Source organism: Argiope bruennichi, chromosome 6 (genome assembly GCF_947563725.1).
Source record: "Argiope bruennichi chromosome 6, qqArgBrue1.1, whole genome shotgun sequence".
In the NCBI taxonomy this organism is placed as follows: domain Eukaryota; kingdom Metazoa; phylum Arthropoda; class Arachnida; order Araneae; family Araneidae; genus Argiope; species Argiope bruennichi.
The window spans coordinates 10,481,602-10,495,577 of NC_079156.1; the positions used below are offsets into that span (position 1 = coordinate 10,481,602).

Genomic DNA, 13,976 nt, shown 5'->3' on the forward strand with positions numbered 1-13,976 from the left:
TTTGATTACGAACGTATTTACAGTTCAAAAAATACGTATTACCACCTAAGAAAACTCACAGAAATAAAATGCGAACAGGGTTAAAGAAAATAATATTCGATGTATGAAAAAAATAAGCTTTAAAAGTATAAATGAGGAGAATTTCATGCTGTTTTCTAAAGAGGAAATATTTTTAGAATATATATATATATATATATATATATATATATATATATATATATATATATATATATATATGTGTGTGTGTTAGAAATATAGAATGTTTTGTATATTTTTTTTAATAAATTGAACCAATAGTTTTGTTGCATTATTGCCCATTTTTTTTTATTTATAACCGTTTTTATTAGAAAAAAAGTGGAAAATTTAGAGTAATGTCTATATTATAACAATTAAACCTTCGTAATATTTTTTTTTTCCTTTTAATATATCTCTTAGAGTTTAGTTCATTTTGAATACAACTGTAAAGAAAATTATAATTATCCCATTAGAATTCTTTGTAGAGTGTTAGCCGTTTTCGTCAAATTTTTTGAAATTTACTTCAGATTTGTCAATTAAAAAATGACTTGTACAAAAATTTGTTTTTAGCTTTTTGTTATTTTTATGTTCTTTGTAATTAGATAAAAAAAATGTCATCGAACGGAAATACTTTAAGCCTTTTTATAATTGTAGCTATTATTTTATTTTCACCATCTAAGAATAAAAACGATTTTAAGACCAATGATACTTATTATTTCTGAATAAAATAAAATACTGGTATAACTAATAAAACTGGGAATAATTAAAATAAAATCTTGGAACTGCTTATAAGGTTCATTACGTCATTTTGATGCGAGTCTTTTTCAATTGTAAATTTCATACGCAATACTTAATCTGAGGCAAAAATTAAATAAATGAATGAGCTGTATCGGAATTCAACTCACTTTGTTGATGCTATTTCTAACCCCGTGTAATACTAACTCTAAAAATGTAACTGTTTCTATCGCACATCAAGGACAGATTACCTAATACAATCTGTTTCAATGCAGGATTTGCTCTCAAATATTTGATCGGTGTTAGATTAATTTTAATCGTTTGGAAAGATGACCTATTTTCGCCAATGTTTGTTTATATTTTTTTGTCTGATTTGTGTCGAAGTAAGTTTCAAAGTTTTATCAAGGCCATATTTGAAATAACCAGCTGAAACCAACGAGATTGCTCTTCCGAAACTTTCTTGAGTGTTCCCTAATAAAAGTATTAGCTCCCTCCTTTCAGTGTGAAAAGTGTGGATCTTGGGCAAGGCTATAAACGCCACGAGTGTGCCACTTTTTATTACTTTCTCGGATACGAAGTATAGAGAAAGTGTTGCCACCATCAAAATCCCGAATTTGAAATTTTGACGAATCTACATTTTCAGTCTACCTCCCTGAGTTTGAAAAGCATACTTTGTCCATCTATCCGTTCGTATGTCTGTCTCTGACAAAGATAACTCAAAAACGGTATATAGTCGATGAATGATATATGGGCTACAATCTTTACATCAAATTTGTACATTCCTATCAGATGTGAGCAAAATCCGTTCAAAGGACGTCTGTCTGTCCGGCTGTTCGAATGTAAGTTAACTGTATAGTTACAAAAGGAAGAAAACTGATGGACAAAATTCGGTAGACAGATTTAACATCTATATGGTAGACATCTGACAAAGTTTGAGGCAAATCCAAAAGGGTTTGACCAGTCTGTCGGTCTGTATTTTCAGAAATATGTAACGGGAGGCGTCATATTTTTGAATCATTGCGTATCAAAAACGAAATTACTTAAATATATTAAATTTGATATGTGGTTTTATGACTGACTATAAATGTAGTTTTGAGCCATTTTTTTTTTTCAATCGACTGGGAAAAACTAAGACATGAATTCGATTTTCGAAAACTATTAACCGCATGCCAGGGTTTAATCGCCAAGGATCACACGATAGATTCAGTAAAATTACTAAATTCGAAGCTAAGGTTAATATTTCGTAACTATTGTACTCTAATGCCATACAAATCATTCTCCCGATAATAACTTTATTAAAAAGTATGCCAGAGACATTTTGGGAATCCAGTCCCGTTAGTTTTCAGAGTCATATGAGTGATTCGTGCTTTTCTAATATATTTAAAAAAAAGCGATTACATTTTGAATGCTTTTTTTAACAATTGATTGAAAGCAAAATTTAGCATAGATATAAGATTGATGGATTTGGTTCAAACTTTCATACGGATTTAAATTTTAGATTCTGAAAAAATATACTTTATTTAAATTTTATCTATATAGTTCTATACATTGTTGAAGTTATCGCGCACTCTTAGAAACAGATTTCTATGCATTAAAAATTTGATATGAATCTATACATTTTGAAATAAGACCACATACCAAATTTCATTGGTTCATCGTGATCATAGATAGACTACATAATTTCACAATGTGTTTTTCTGTAACATATAGGCTTGCAAAAATCTCGATGTCAAATGTTTTGACAACTACAGCATTTTACATGCTTCATATACAAAGACACATACTTCATTCTCGTTTTATTTCCATATTAAAGTTGCGAATTTATCCTTACCTTTTAATTCTACCTTTACCTTTTAATTCTGTCCCTCGGGGGGGGCACCTCGAAATGAGGATGAGATGCTTCCGGCATGGTGGTTGGATCTCGCCACCCTAGAGGGTACACTAATAGGTGGGGGATCTGGCTCCTCCCATCGATGACGGGACGTACTTCCTTCGGGGAGGGTTGTACCGTGGCCGGTGTCGGCCCTTAGGACTCAACCACAGTTCCCGCCAATTGCTGTTGCGGCGGTCCGGTCATTCAGTTTTATGGTTTAAATCCGTGTGCCTTAGGGCGGGTCGGAGAGTTAGATGGTTGACTTACCTTTTAATTCTAACCCCGGGGGGGGTACCTCGAAATGAGGATGAGATGCTTCCAGAATGGTGGTTGGATCTCGCCACTCTGGAGGGTACATAAAAAGGTGGGTGATGTGGCTCCTTCTATCGGTGACGGGACGTACTTCCTTCGGGAAGGGTTGTACCGTGGCCGGTGATGGCCCTTAGGACTCAACCATAGTTCCCGTCAGTTTTGCAGTTGCGGCGGTCCGGTCATTTAGTATTGTTTATCCGTGTGCCTTCGGGCGAGGTGGAGAGTCAGTGATATGACTTACCTTTTAATTCTGTCAACTCTTTGACAATTCAGTTAAAATTTGATAATAATCTACATTTTGGATGCAAAACCTGAGTATCAAGTTATATTTATCTAAGACATTACATTTTGTAGTATCGATTCACTTGTACTCGTGCAGCCGGCAGAGAGACTTCATCTAAATGGATTTCATTCAACATTTGGTAGATGTTTACAAAAGTGGTGTAAAGACCATATACCAATCATTTAATTCTATTTAAAGTGACTACATACGTTCGACCCCATTTTTTTAAAAGCTATTTTTTAAAGGTTTTATTTAGTGTTTCCTAATTAAAAAGTACATAAAATAATAAAAAGTACGTGTCTTAGTTTTTTAATGGACAAATCTGAAGTAAATTTTAACAAAATTTAACGAAAGCGGCTAACACCCTACACAAAATTCTAATGGAATAAATAATCATAATTTTTTTACAGTTGTATTTAAATTGAATTGAAATCTAAAATATATTAAAATGCAAAAATATCATGAAGGCTTATATATTCCAAAATAGACGTAATTCTAAATTTTGCACATATTTCTATTAAAAAAAGTTACAAGTAAAAAAAATATGCAATATACAAATCTTTTGGTTCAACCTATTAAAAATAGTATATACAAAACATTCTCTGAAAATTTCATTAAAAATATTCTTAATTAGTGTTAGAAATATTATGTTTCTTAGGTGGTAATAAGTATCTTTTTGAACTGCAGAAACGTTTCTAATCCAAACTAATTTAAACTTTCTTGCTTGTAACTGCTAATATTCACAAAAAACTTATTTAGTATACTTAATATACCAACCGCACTTTCATTAAAATGAAAAATAGTTTAATGCAATGTTGTTTTGGAACTATGTTTCATAGCAAAAACTATTAAAGTTTCCAGCGGCATCTGGACCACTTTGGCGGGCTAGTGATAAGTTTTTCGGCTTCAGCATCGGAGAATTCCAGGCTCTAAACCTGATTTCACTGAAGAACTGCAGTGTAAGGCATCTAGTGCACGCTAAATCTATCGGGGAACAAATCCTCTCTGGTTAATGGAAAATTTGATTGTTCTTCCAGGTGTCATCCTTGCCATCTGACCGAAATTCTAAATTGCATGGGCCATTCCAATAGCCTTAGTGTTGCCCTAAAAGAGGGTGCTAATATATTTAAACACTTGGCATCTGGCGTCAGTCTATGTAAAGGATTCTTTTAACAATTTTTGATCTCAGAGTTTCACTTATATTGATTTTATAATATTTTAAGTAAGTCGAATTGCTTTTTCAATAATTGTTTTTCTCCGTGCCTTTGCCTGTTGATATTTGCACCAACTATTGGCTCCTGATGGACATTGCCCATGGATAAAATTTTCAGTGCTCTTACAGTAATGATGAAAAAGCCGCAATGATTCCAGATTGCACACTTTTAAGTTATCAGGATTTCTATGAATTGCAATTTCGTCATATTTTTGTATTTTGTCAATGAAATTGTTTTTAACTTGCCTTTTCCTCCCAGCATCTTTGTTGATTCTTTTTTCTAATATTTGAAAAGGAAATTCAAATACGATAGAAATGAAAAATACAATGTGAACAAATGCTGGATAGAGTAAAGATGTCGACAATTATTGTCCTAAAATTAAAAAAATCGGTTCAAAAAGTTATGACTAAGCTCTAGTAAACATTACAAAAAGATTATTTGCGGTTTAAAATCAAGTAAAATGGTAACAAATAAGTTAAAAACTGCATTTTATTGTGACTTTCTGTTGTAAACTGAAACTCTGATTAACTTAACAGTAATCAATAATTTTTTAACTAGCTATATCTCGACTTCTAGATGTCATAAAATGACAAGAAAAATGGTATTATAACGAAAAATGTTAATTAAAATATTTTTGAAAAAAAAAAGTTTTTTTCCCCTTTATAGTAAAAATAAATAAATAAATGCCAGTTTTAACGTAAGCAGTCACTTAAAGGCAATCAAGTAAATATGTATTCTTAAAATGATAAAAAAGAAGCCCTCTAAAAACCAATCACCCAGTCAGAATCACTAGTGTTATTTTGCCCATATGAAAGCTCACAATCTTTAGATTCTCTTCATTGATCGATTGCCTTATTTCTTACTTCATTTTTGAGAAAAGTTCCAAAAATACTACGTTGTGCAATTTCTATGGAAAAAACCGCGACTTAATTTCTCAGCTACAATCACTGATCCGATTAAAATAATTCTTTTAAAAAAGGGGGGGGGTATCATAGATCCTAGTTAATGTCATAAATTGCTTTTACGCCCTCTATCATCATTTTGAGAAATATTGAAATTTAAACTTTGCTGGAATCTCAAACCTCAACAACTGGGCCGATTTCTCAATTATCATCCCTTATTAATTTTGCCACTTTCAACTACATCTAACCTACCAGAATATTCAATTATTATTGTACACATATAAACTAAAACCGTTCTTCATTTTGTTGAGATAAAATGTTGTTCATCATAATTGATTGCCAGGACTATATTAAACTTATTAATACTAGCAGTCAGTTGAATTATCATGAAAAATAGCAAAATGAAGGGAAAAAATACACAACAATAATTTTATTGGGTTTTTTTTATTGGTTAACAATAACTTAATGGGTTAATTTTATTGACTATGCAAAATCGACCCAAAGTTTGCATCCGGATATGTTACTGAATAAGGATTGAAGGGATGTAAGTTTTATTATCGCTTTTTCAAGTTTAAATAAAAAACTATTAATCTGAGAGCAAAACTTAAAAACAATGTGTTGTAGGTATTAAAGTGACCTATAAAATGTTCTATAAAACATAACGATACTTAATTAGAACAGGAGTAAATTCTAAAAAAAGTGCATATTTGGAAAAATGTTTCTAATTTTTTTTTTAATTTGAAAGGTATTTTTGGAACTTTACTTAAGTAAGTAACTATAAAGGGAAATTATTACTGAAGTTTTCAAGTCAATATCTTCATTATGTTTTGAAATATGGGAGTTTGTTTAAAAAAAAGAGTCATCGAAACATATTTGTAAATACTTCTGTGTAAATCAAAATTCGTAGACCAATGAAAAAAAAAATCCTTAAAAACTATTGTTTTCTGAAAAAAAAAAAAATCCGGCGAAAATAAAAATTGACAAAGAAAAAAAAAAGCTTTACTTTGTCTGGATTAATTATTGAAAAACATCAAAAAGTAGCTTTCGCGAGCTTAGTAATGATCTTCTTAAAGTGAATTGAAGCTTAATAATTGAGTTCAAGTGTTACATTTAATTTAATTTTCCCCGCTTTTTTTTTCAAAGCGGCCATTACAATTGTATAATAATAATAGAATATTCTTATTGGTTAGCTATACTTCAAAGTCATTGAATTAATTGGTGATGAAAATTAGCAAAATAAATCCAGCTGTTGAGGCTGGAGTCTCTGATTTTATTCTGCAATATCTTCCAAAAATGAGGATAAAAGCAGTCAGACCGCTGTTGATGATGCATTAAGGATCATGAGTTTTCACGTGAAATAAAATAGCTGAAATTGGTTATAAAGTAGTATAAACTAAACTGTATAGACTTTTCTTCGTAAAAAATATACACGGAAACAGTATTTTTGAGATTGTTTTCGAAAATGGATGGAAGTGAAGTACCGTGGACCGTTCATCACTTATATAGGTACCATTAGCTTTAATGTGAAATAAAAAGTGGCAAAATCGGTGCAGTGGTAGTAGCTGGGGACTGGTTCTTTGATTTCCCTAATTATCATAAGTATATATATATATATATATGGTGACCGACGAAGGCGACTAGTAGATCGTTAATTACCAAATAATTCCTTTTTGTATATTTCATGATAACAGTTCCCATAAAGTTTTGATGGAAAATTACAAGGTTAAATTATTCAAATCAAAAACGAAATCAGAGAAAACTGTCTTTTTTTGTAAGAATATCAACAAACAGTTAAATAAATAAATTTAATAAGATTTGATTCGACATTAGAATTCAGTACTATAAAAAAATTTTTTCTTCAAAGTAGTTTAAATGTCCGATCATCAGATTGTAAAGTTCCATAACTTTTTTTTCTACGTAAAATATGGAATCTTAGCTACATGGTAAGAATTTTAATTAAAATGATTACAAAAACATGTATTCTATTACATTTAAAACATAGTTTGAATGTCGAAATATGAAAAAGAAATTAAGTTTTCTAAAACTGAATTGTCCTCTGCCTAAATTAAGTAAATAATTATTTGAAATGGAGCACGATAAAAATGATGACATAAAAAAACTACGTACCTTATAATTAAAACTTTAGAACCTCTGCAATAAAAGAATGCCCAACCTGGATCTTTCTTTTCAAGTTAAGAACTTCAAATTCCATGCTTGGGTGTTGTTAATTATTCTGTTAGATATAGACTGGTAAGTAGATCTTGAACACGTTGCGATCAAGTATCAGTCTGACACCCGCGGGAATGCTCTTCTCGAAACTTTCTCGCATATTCCGTAATAAAGAAGTTTCCCCCTTCGACTGAATGAAAATTGTGCACCTCGAGCAAGGAAGCATTTTGAGCGTCATGAGTGCTCAAGTTTTTATTTTCAGAATCCCACACATAAGCGTTTGTGCTTCGCTGTATTCATGCACAACTCCTCCCGTAGGATTTCCATCATCGCAAGAAGTAGCGGAGTCCACACCATTTCCTTCCCAAAAGGTTGGCAAGAAGGGTACAGGAAACTTCCCATTCCCATGTCTGAGGCTTCCTTAGGAAGGTTCATATGAAAAGAAAAACATGATTCCTGTGGTGAAAGCTTATAAGCCAGTGAACAGCTACGCTACTCGAGCAGTTGCTTTTGTATTGTGGTCATGTTACTGGGGTGCGAACTGCAAGGTCCCAGGTTCTATCCTTGATCAGCACAATTCGCCATATTCCCTTTTCTGATTCAGGAAAGAATAATTTTACATTCATCAAAATCTCGCAATCAGTTCTTTAGACAATTCCAATCATTCTTTCTGAATACAAGAAAGTATCAAATAAGAAAACTACGATCCACTCTTCAAAGAAACTTTAATCAAATAAGTTTCAGACACTGATTCAAATTAAACTTGCTGGTCTTAGGAGTGGCTTTTAATTGGAAGCGATCTATAATGAATAGTTTCACAATATGCATCCTCACTAGTGGATCAACTCAAAAATTAGGAAGCCAACAAAAATATATTTATTATGAGATAGCAGTTTAAACCAGCGGGAGTGGAAGCCCCAAAACTTTTGCATACTCTCTAATAAATGTGTCATCTCAAAAAACACCTTGGATTGCATAGGCGTTCTAAAGTTACGAAATATTAACCTTTAAAATGAATTTCGCATTCTGACTGAATCTATCGAGTAATCCTTGGTGAGTTTTTTGGTATTCAATTCCTGGCACGAGGTTAAAAGTATTCTAAAATGGGATTTTTGTTTTAGACCCGTTTTTCCCAACCGATTGAACCAAAAATTTGACACAAAACTACATTTGTAGTTACAAAATCAGATATCAAATCTGATAGGTTTCATACCCATTCAGAGCAAAAAATATTGAAATTAAGTATTAAAAAATTAACGCGAAGAATTTTTACTAATAATCAACGCATACATGCTTATTATTGAGAAAGTGCTTAAATATAAAGCGAAGTTAAGAGGAAATCTTTGATTTTGGTGAATTAATATCAGAGAGGAATTTAAAGAAAAATTCTCCATTTGAAATATAACTGGTAAGTATATTTCATATTTGAGTAATGTGACATTGATGATTTAAGTGAAAAAAGTTCACCGAGTGAGAACATGCACAATAAAGGAAGATGCATAGGCAAGAGTTTTTCTGATTAAATAGTTAACAGACAGATCGGTGCATCTAAGAGATGTTATTCCCCTACTTTTGTTTAAACCATTCTAAAACAGAAGGTTCATAATTCAGAATAAAGAGAAAGTACATGATCATCATGTAATTAAGATAGTGACAAATTAAATTCGTATGAATTAACTTTACGTAACAAATGTACCCAATTTTTGTCAGGTTCAGTAATGGAATTTTATACGTGCATGCATCTAACAAACACAAAGGAAACTATAAGCGCTCACTATATTTCCCAGAATTAAGTAATTTATTTTTTGAGAAAAAATTCTCAGTAAATTAGTTGTACTAAAATTAACTTAAAAACAGAGGAGATAATTAAAATGATAGATAGTTTACATTTAAATATTTTTGTTTCTTTACAAACAAACAAGATATCGCTACTAGTTAATTATAGCCTGGGTATCTATATAAATAAAAATGTAAATGTTCGTTTGTTTAAAATCGCTATCGCCGAATGTTCTTCACCTAATGTTTTGAAATTTTGACACAACTTTGCATTCGAATGCAGGTGGACTTTTATATTTTATTACTTAGATATCAAGCCTACAACAGGTAAAAACATATTTTTTAGTGTTTTTGATAATGGAGTCCAACAGATGGAGGCTGTTTTAACTGGCGCCATCTGTTGGAGGAAACAGTAACACGCGCTACACTAATCGTTTTACGATTCCATTTCAGTGTTTTGGATTACATTGCTAAATTGAATTTTCATAAATTTCAATTTATTTTCATTCTGGTTTAATTATTTAGTGTGACATTTCGTTGGAATTGAGCTGTGTAATTTATCATAGCGTTCATTTCGTGTACTGAGCAGAATGACAAAAGAAAGGATTGCTACACGCACTTATCAATGCCCGACTTAGCCTAATTGGGGACAGGGGCAAAAACTTCTTTGGGTGTCCCCTCTGCTTCACTACTTCAGAAATGAAAAACCGAAGTATATGGAGGTATTTAAATTTTTCACTTCATTATAAATATATAACAAGAAAATTGATTAGAACCTAAAATAGCTATAAAGCCCATCCCCCTCCACCTCCAATAGTCAAACGAAATATCATTCTACCCATTTTATTGATTTCCCGACAATTCTATGTCCATTATTAAAAGGATATAGCATAGATGCATAAATCGGTCAACAATGGGATAAAAAAATAATTTTCTTTTAAAATTAAAATATATATATATGCTAATATCATAGCCTTCAGTAAAGTACAATAAAAAAATTATTTTTTCAAAACAATAAAACATTTCTGATCTTATTTCATAGATACATCGAAATAAAGTATTCTTTATTACTACAGAACATTGCAGAAAAATTAATACTAAAAAAGTATCATTTGTGTAAACTTTCTATTCGATGTGGGCGGCCCCCTCTGATGTGGCATATTCGATTCGGGCAGCCGGGGCAACTGCCTCAGTCAGTCTCTGGCACTTATACAAATCTGGTTCTATAACAAAATTACTTCAAATGGAATCGATGAAATAACATGCTCTGAAATACACGATACCAAGGATTTGCATGAAATAGAGGTGGAAAATATGATATATGTTCCTTGGGTTACGCTGAATCCAATTTCACCATACATGATAGACGAGAAATGACTCAAGAATCTCCAGAGCATTGCATGCAATGCAGTTACAGGAAACCATGGATATCCTTTACAGAGAACGGGGGTAAATTAACAACCGCAGAAATGCGAAGTGATTATATCTAAGTAAATAATAGGTGGATTGTTCGATATTCGCCTTTACAGCGGCACTAACGAAGAAAGTGAGTCGGCTAACAATCTAGCATATTAGTAGAAAATACAATAGGCAGACTGTTCACCGAACATCCCACTGAAGATGAATGCTTCTTCCTTCACATGCTGTTAATAAATATGCCCGGTCCAATATCTTTCTTGCAACTGAGAATTGTAAACGTCGTTACAATGCCACTTTCCGCAATGCATGTTTATTAATAAATTTACTGGAAAACATTAGGCATTTGGATGCATGCATTAATGACATGTGCAATCACATTCATATAAAGGTTGTGAATTATTTGCAACCATATAGACTGCTTGCTCTCCCTCTCACCTTCAACAAAATTATAGGAGTAATATAAATAATACACAAATAAAAATATATTCCATCGAACACACAAAGAAAATTCAAGCATGGCCATGGATTTCTCAGCAGAAATCTACAACGAAGAAGTGGTAATAATTGAAGAGTCGACATGCAACTACATACAAAGCAATTATCTTTCTAGCTATGTAGTAAAATGAAATATCTATCAGTTTTTTTTTTTTAATCTGGTTATCAGAAAAAGAAATTTTTAGATTTAAACATTAAAATTATTATTATCAGGGTTACCACACAAGGGAGAGAAAAAAAAAAGCATTGTGTTTTTCTTGTGTGTATATGTAGAACACAAGAAAATGCTCAAACAGCATTCATTTGCTAGTCATAATAGAATAACAATACCCATTAGCTTTTATGAATGACAAGAGTAAAAAAACAACAAAAACAATTCAACATTATCCAAAATGATAGTGTATTAAATGAATGTTTATATTTACATACAGAAAATAATTTCCCCCCTTTTCTGATTATTGCCTAACATAAAGCAAGACAAATTCATATATTAAGGGGGGAATAAAAAATAAAAAAAGCATTACAAGGGAACTTATTTTTTTATTCTTTTTTGCAATTTCACATAATTGTGTATGAATTTCAACAGGTTTTTCAGTCATCAGTTTTATTTATTTTGCAATAATTAAATTTGCAAAGCTGCTTTGCATCTGTTAAACTCTTCTTTTTACCTGATTTTTTAAAAAAAATTTCTAAAGTTTTGTAATATATCACATGTGCTAATTTTACATACTGCAGGAAATCTCTTGAGATAAGAATATTTAAGACATCAGAATAAAAAATTTTAGTATCATACATAGTTTTTAGACCAATAGAATAATCTAAACAAATTGCTTCATTAAATGCATCAAACTGTTCTTTGTATTCACTTGATATTTTTAAAGAAAACTTTCAAATGAAATTTATGCATGTTCTGAACATGCAATGGGAATTTGTGCTCTGAAATAAAGTAGTTGAAGGAAATGTACCATTTGCTTTTCACATATTATTACATCATTCTTCCATAAATTTGAAAAGAAAATAGCAATATCTTTAGAGATGCATTCAAATTTTTTTTGTACTATTCTTTTCATTTATTCTTGCAATATTTATAAGATAATGGTATTTCTTTATATAAAAAAAAACTAAGAATTTTTTTTTTTTTTTACTACCCTGGTATATTAAGAAAATTTTCAAAGTTCCCTGTATATTCCCAATTTTATAAATGATTGAATCCCCCTGTTTTCCTGATGCTATGGTAACACTGATTATGGCTGTCTTTACTGATTTAATAATTTCATATAAACAAATAATTGATGTTTATGATTTGTATGTTCACACCAATTTTTAAAATCTTTCATAAATATTACATGATTAAACATAGACACAATTAATTAAAACTCAATTTATTAATAACAAATCATTAAAAATATTAACGTTTCTTCCAAGTAAACTTTGCTCTGTGACCCTTCTGTCCATAAATCTTACGACCTCTATTGCGATAATCATGAGTGAGCAAACCAGCTAGTCTCATTTTCTCAACAAGATTAGGATCAACAAAGCTCCTTAAAGCAAGAGCAAGTCCATGTCGAATAGCACCAGACTGTGCTGTTTCACCCACACCGCTCACATCAGCTTCAATATCCACTAAGCCTAACAGTTCTGTAAACACAAGAGGAAACATAATCTGTTCTCGGTCATTCCATCTTGGGAAATAAAATATATCAAAACCATTGATTTTAATCTTACCAGTTCCATTTCCTCTAACAATAACTTTGGCTACACAATTCTTTCTTTTACCTTCGGCTTCCATGTATGGTCTACCATCTGCATCATGCATAAGTTCTGGAATAGTTTCAAGTGATCCTAAATCAACAAATTCTTTGCGATATTTCATAATGTCATCTTTACAGCGAAATGAATATGGATGTTCACTCAAACGAGTTAGTGTAGTTTTCAGAAATTCATAATCATTCTCATGAAGGTTTTCTAAAAATCTGTTATTTAGCTCTTCATGCGTAATCCAGTCTCCACCTCCTAACTTAAATATTGATTCTTCAGGAGGTGCAAGAATACCCTTTGCAATCATTCTATCTTCAAATTCATCTAATTCCCGAAACTTTCCAACCAATACATGAAGAGATGCATGATAATTGCTCTTCCTCGTATAAAAAAAAGAACTAAAAGGTCTTCCACTATTATCAAACTGAGCAGCTTTTTCCTTCGGAAATAATTCCTTTGGTGGTTTCATCAACGGTCTAGCCTTTTTCTCGTATAGACCAGATGGCAGTAAATACTCGACTGCTTTGTCGACATCTTCTTGAGTCAACGTTGCGGCATCTAATCCCATTATATTAGCAAGATGTTGTTTGCCTATTTCGAATTCATCATTTTTCACCTTCAAGAAATCTTCATAGTGTTTTGATCTTTCCAAGTAAGCTTTCATAGCTTTGTTGATTGTTTTAATACGTAAAGCTGCAGCTGATGAACTTTTTTTTGTAGGTTTAAGTATTTGCTCAGGAATTAGATGTGCTGCAACGTTTGTTTTGCAACGATTAAATGAATTATAATAAGGTGTTGATGATAGAATGCATTTTGAAGGAGTAGAGTGCATAATTTCTCTTATTATAATTTGTGAAAACATTTTTAAGCCACTATTGAAAATATTCTACACTTTTTATCAGCAAATTTGGCAGTAAAGCATTAAACAAGAAAACACATTTTTTGTTTACTTTACAATTTCCAAACCAGATTCGATCTCAATGTTGCCACTACAAATCTATATAATAGCGTAGAGAAAAAAAATA

The 13,976-nt window shown here is 31.5% G+C and overlaps 1 protein-coding gene across 1 annotated transcript; it reads right to left on the bottom strand.

Moving 5' to 3' along the window:
• Positions 1–12,559: 12,559 nt before the first annotated feature.
• On the bottom strand, positions 12,560–13,932 carry LOC129971526 (28S ribosomal protein S9, mitochondrial-like). The gene has a single exon (XM_056085381.1). It carries the CDS (start codon positions 13,811–13,813, stop codon positions 12,602–12,604), a length of 1,212 nt encoding a protein of 403 aa, XP_055941356.1. The 5' UTR covers positions 13,814–13,932; the 3' UTR covers positions 12,560–12,601.
• Between the last annotated feature and the right edge of the window lie 44 nt (positions 13,933–13,976).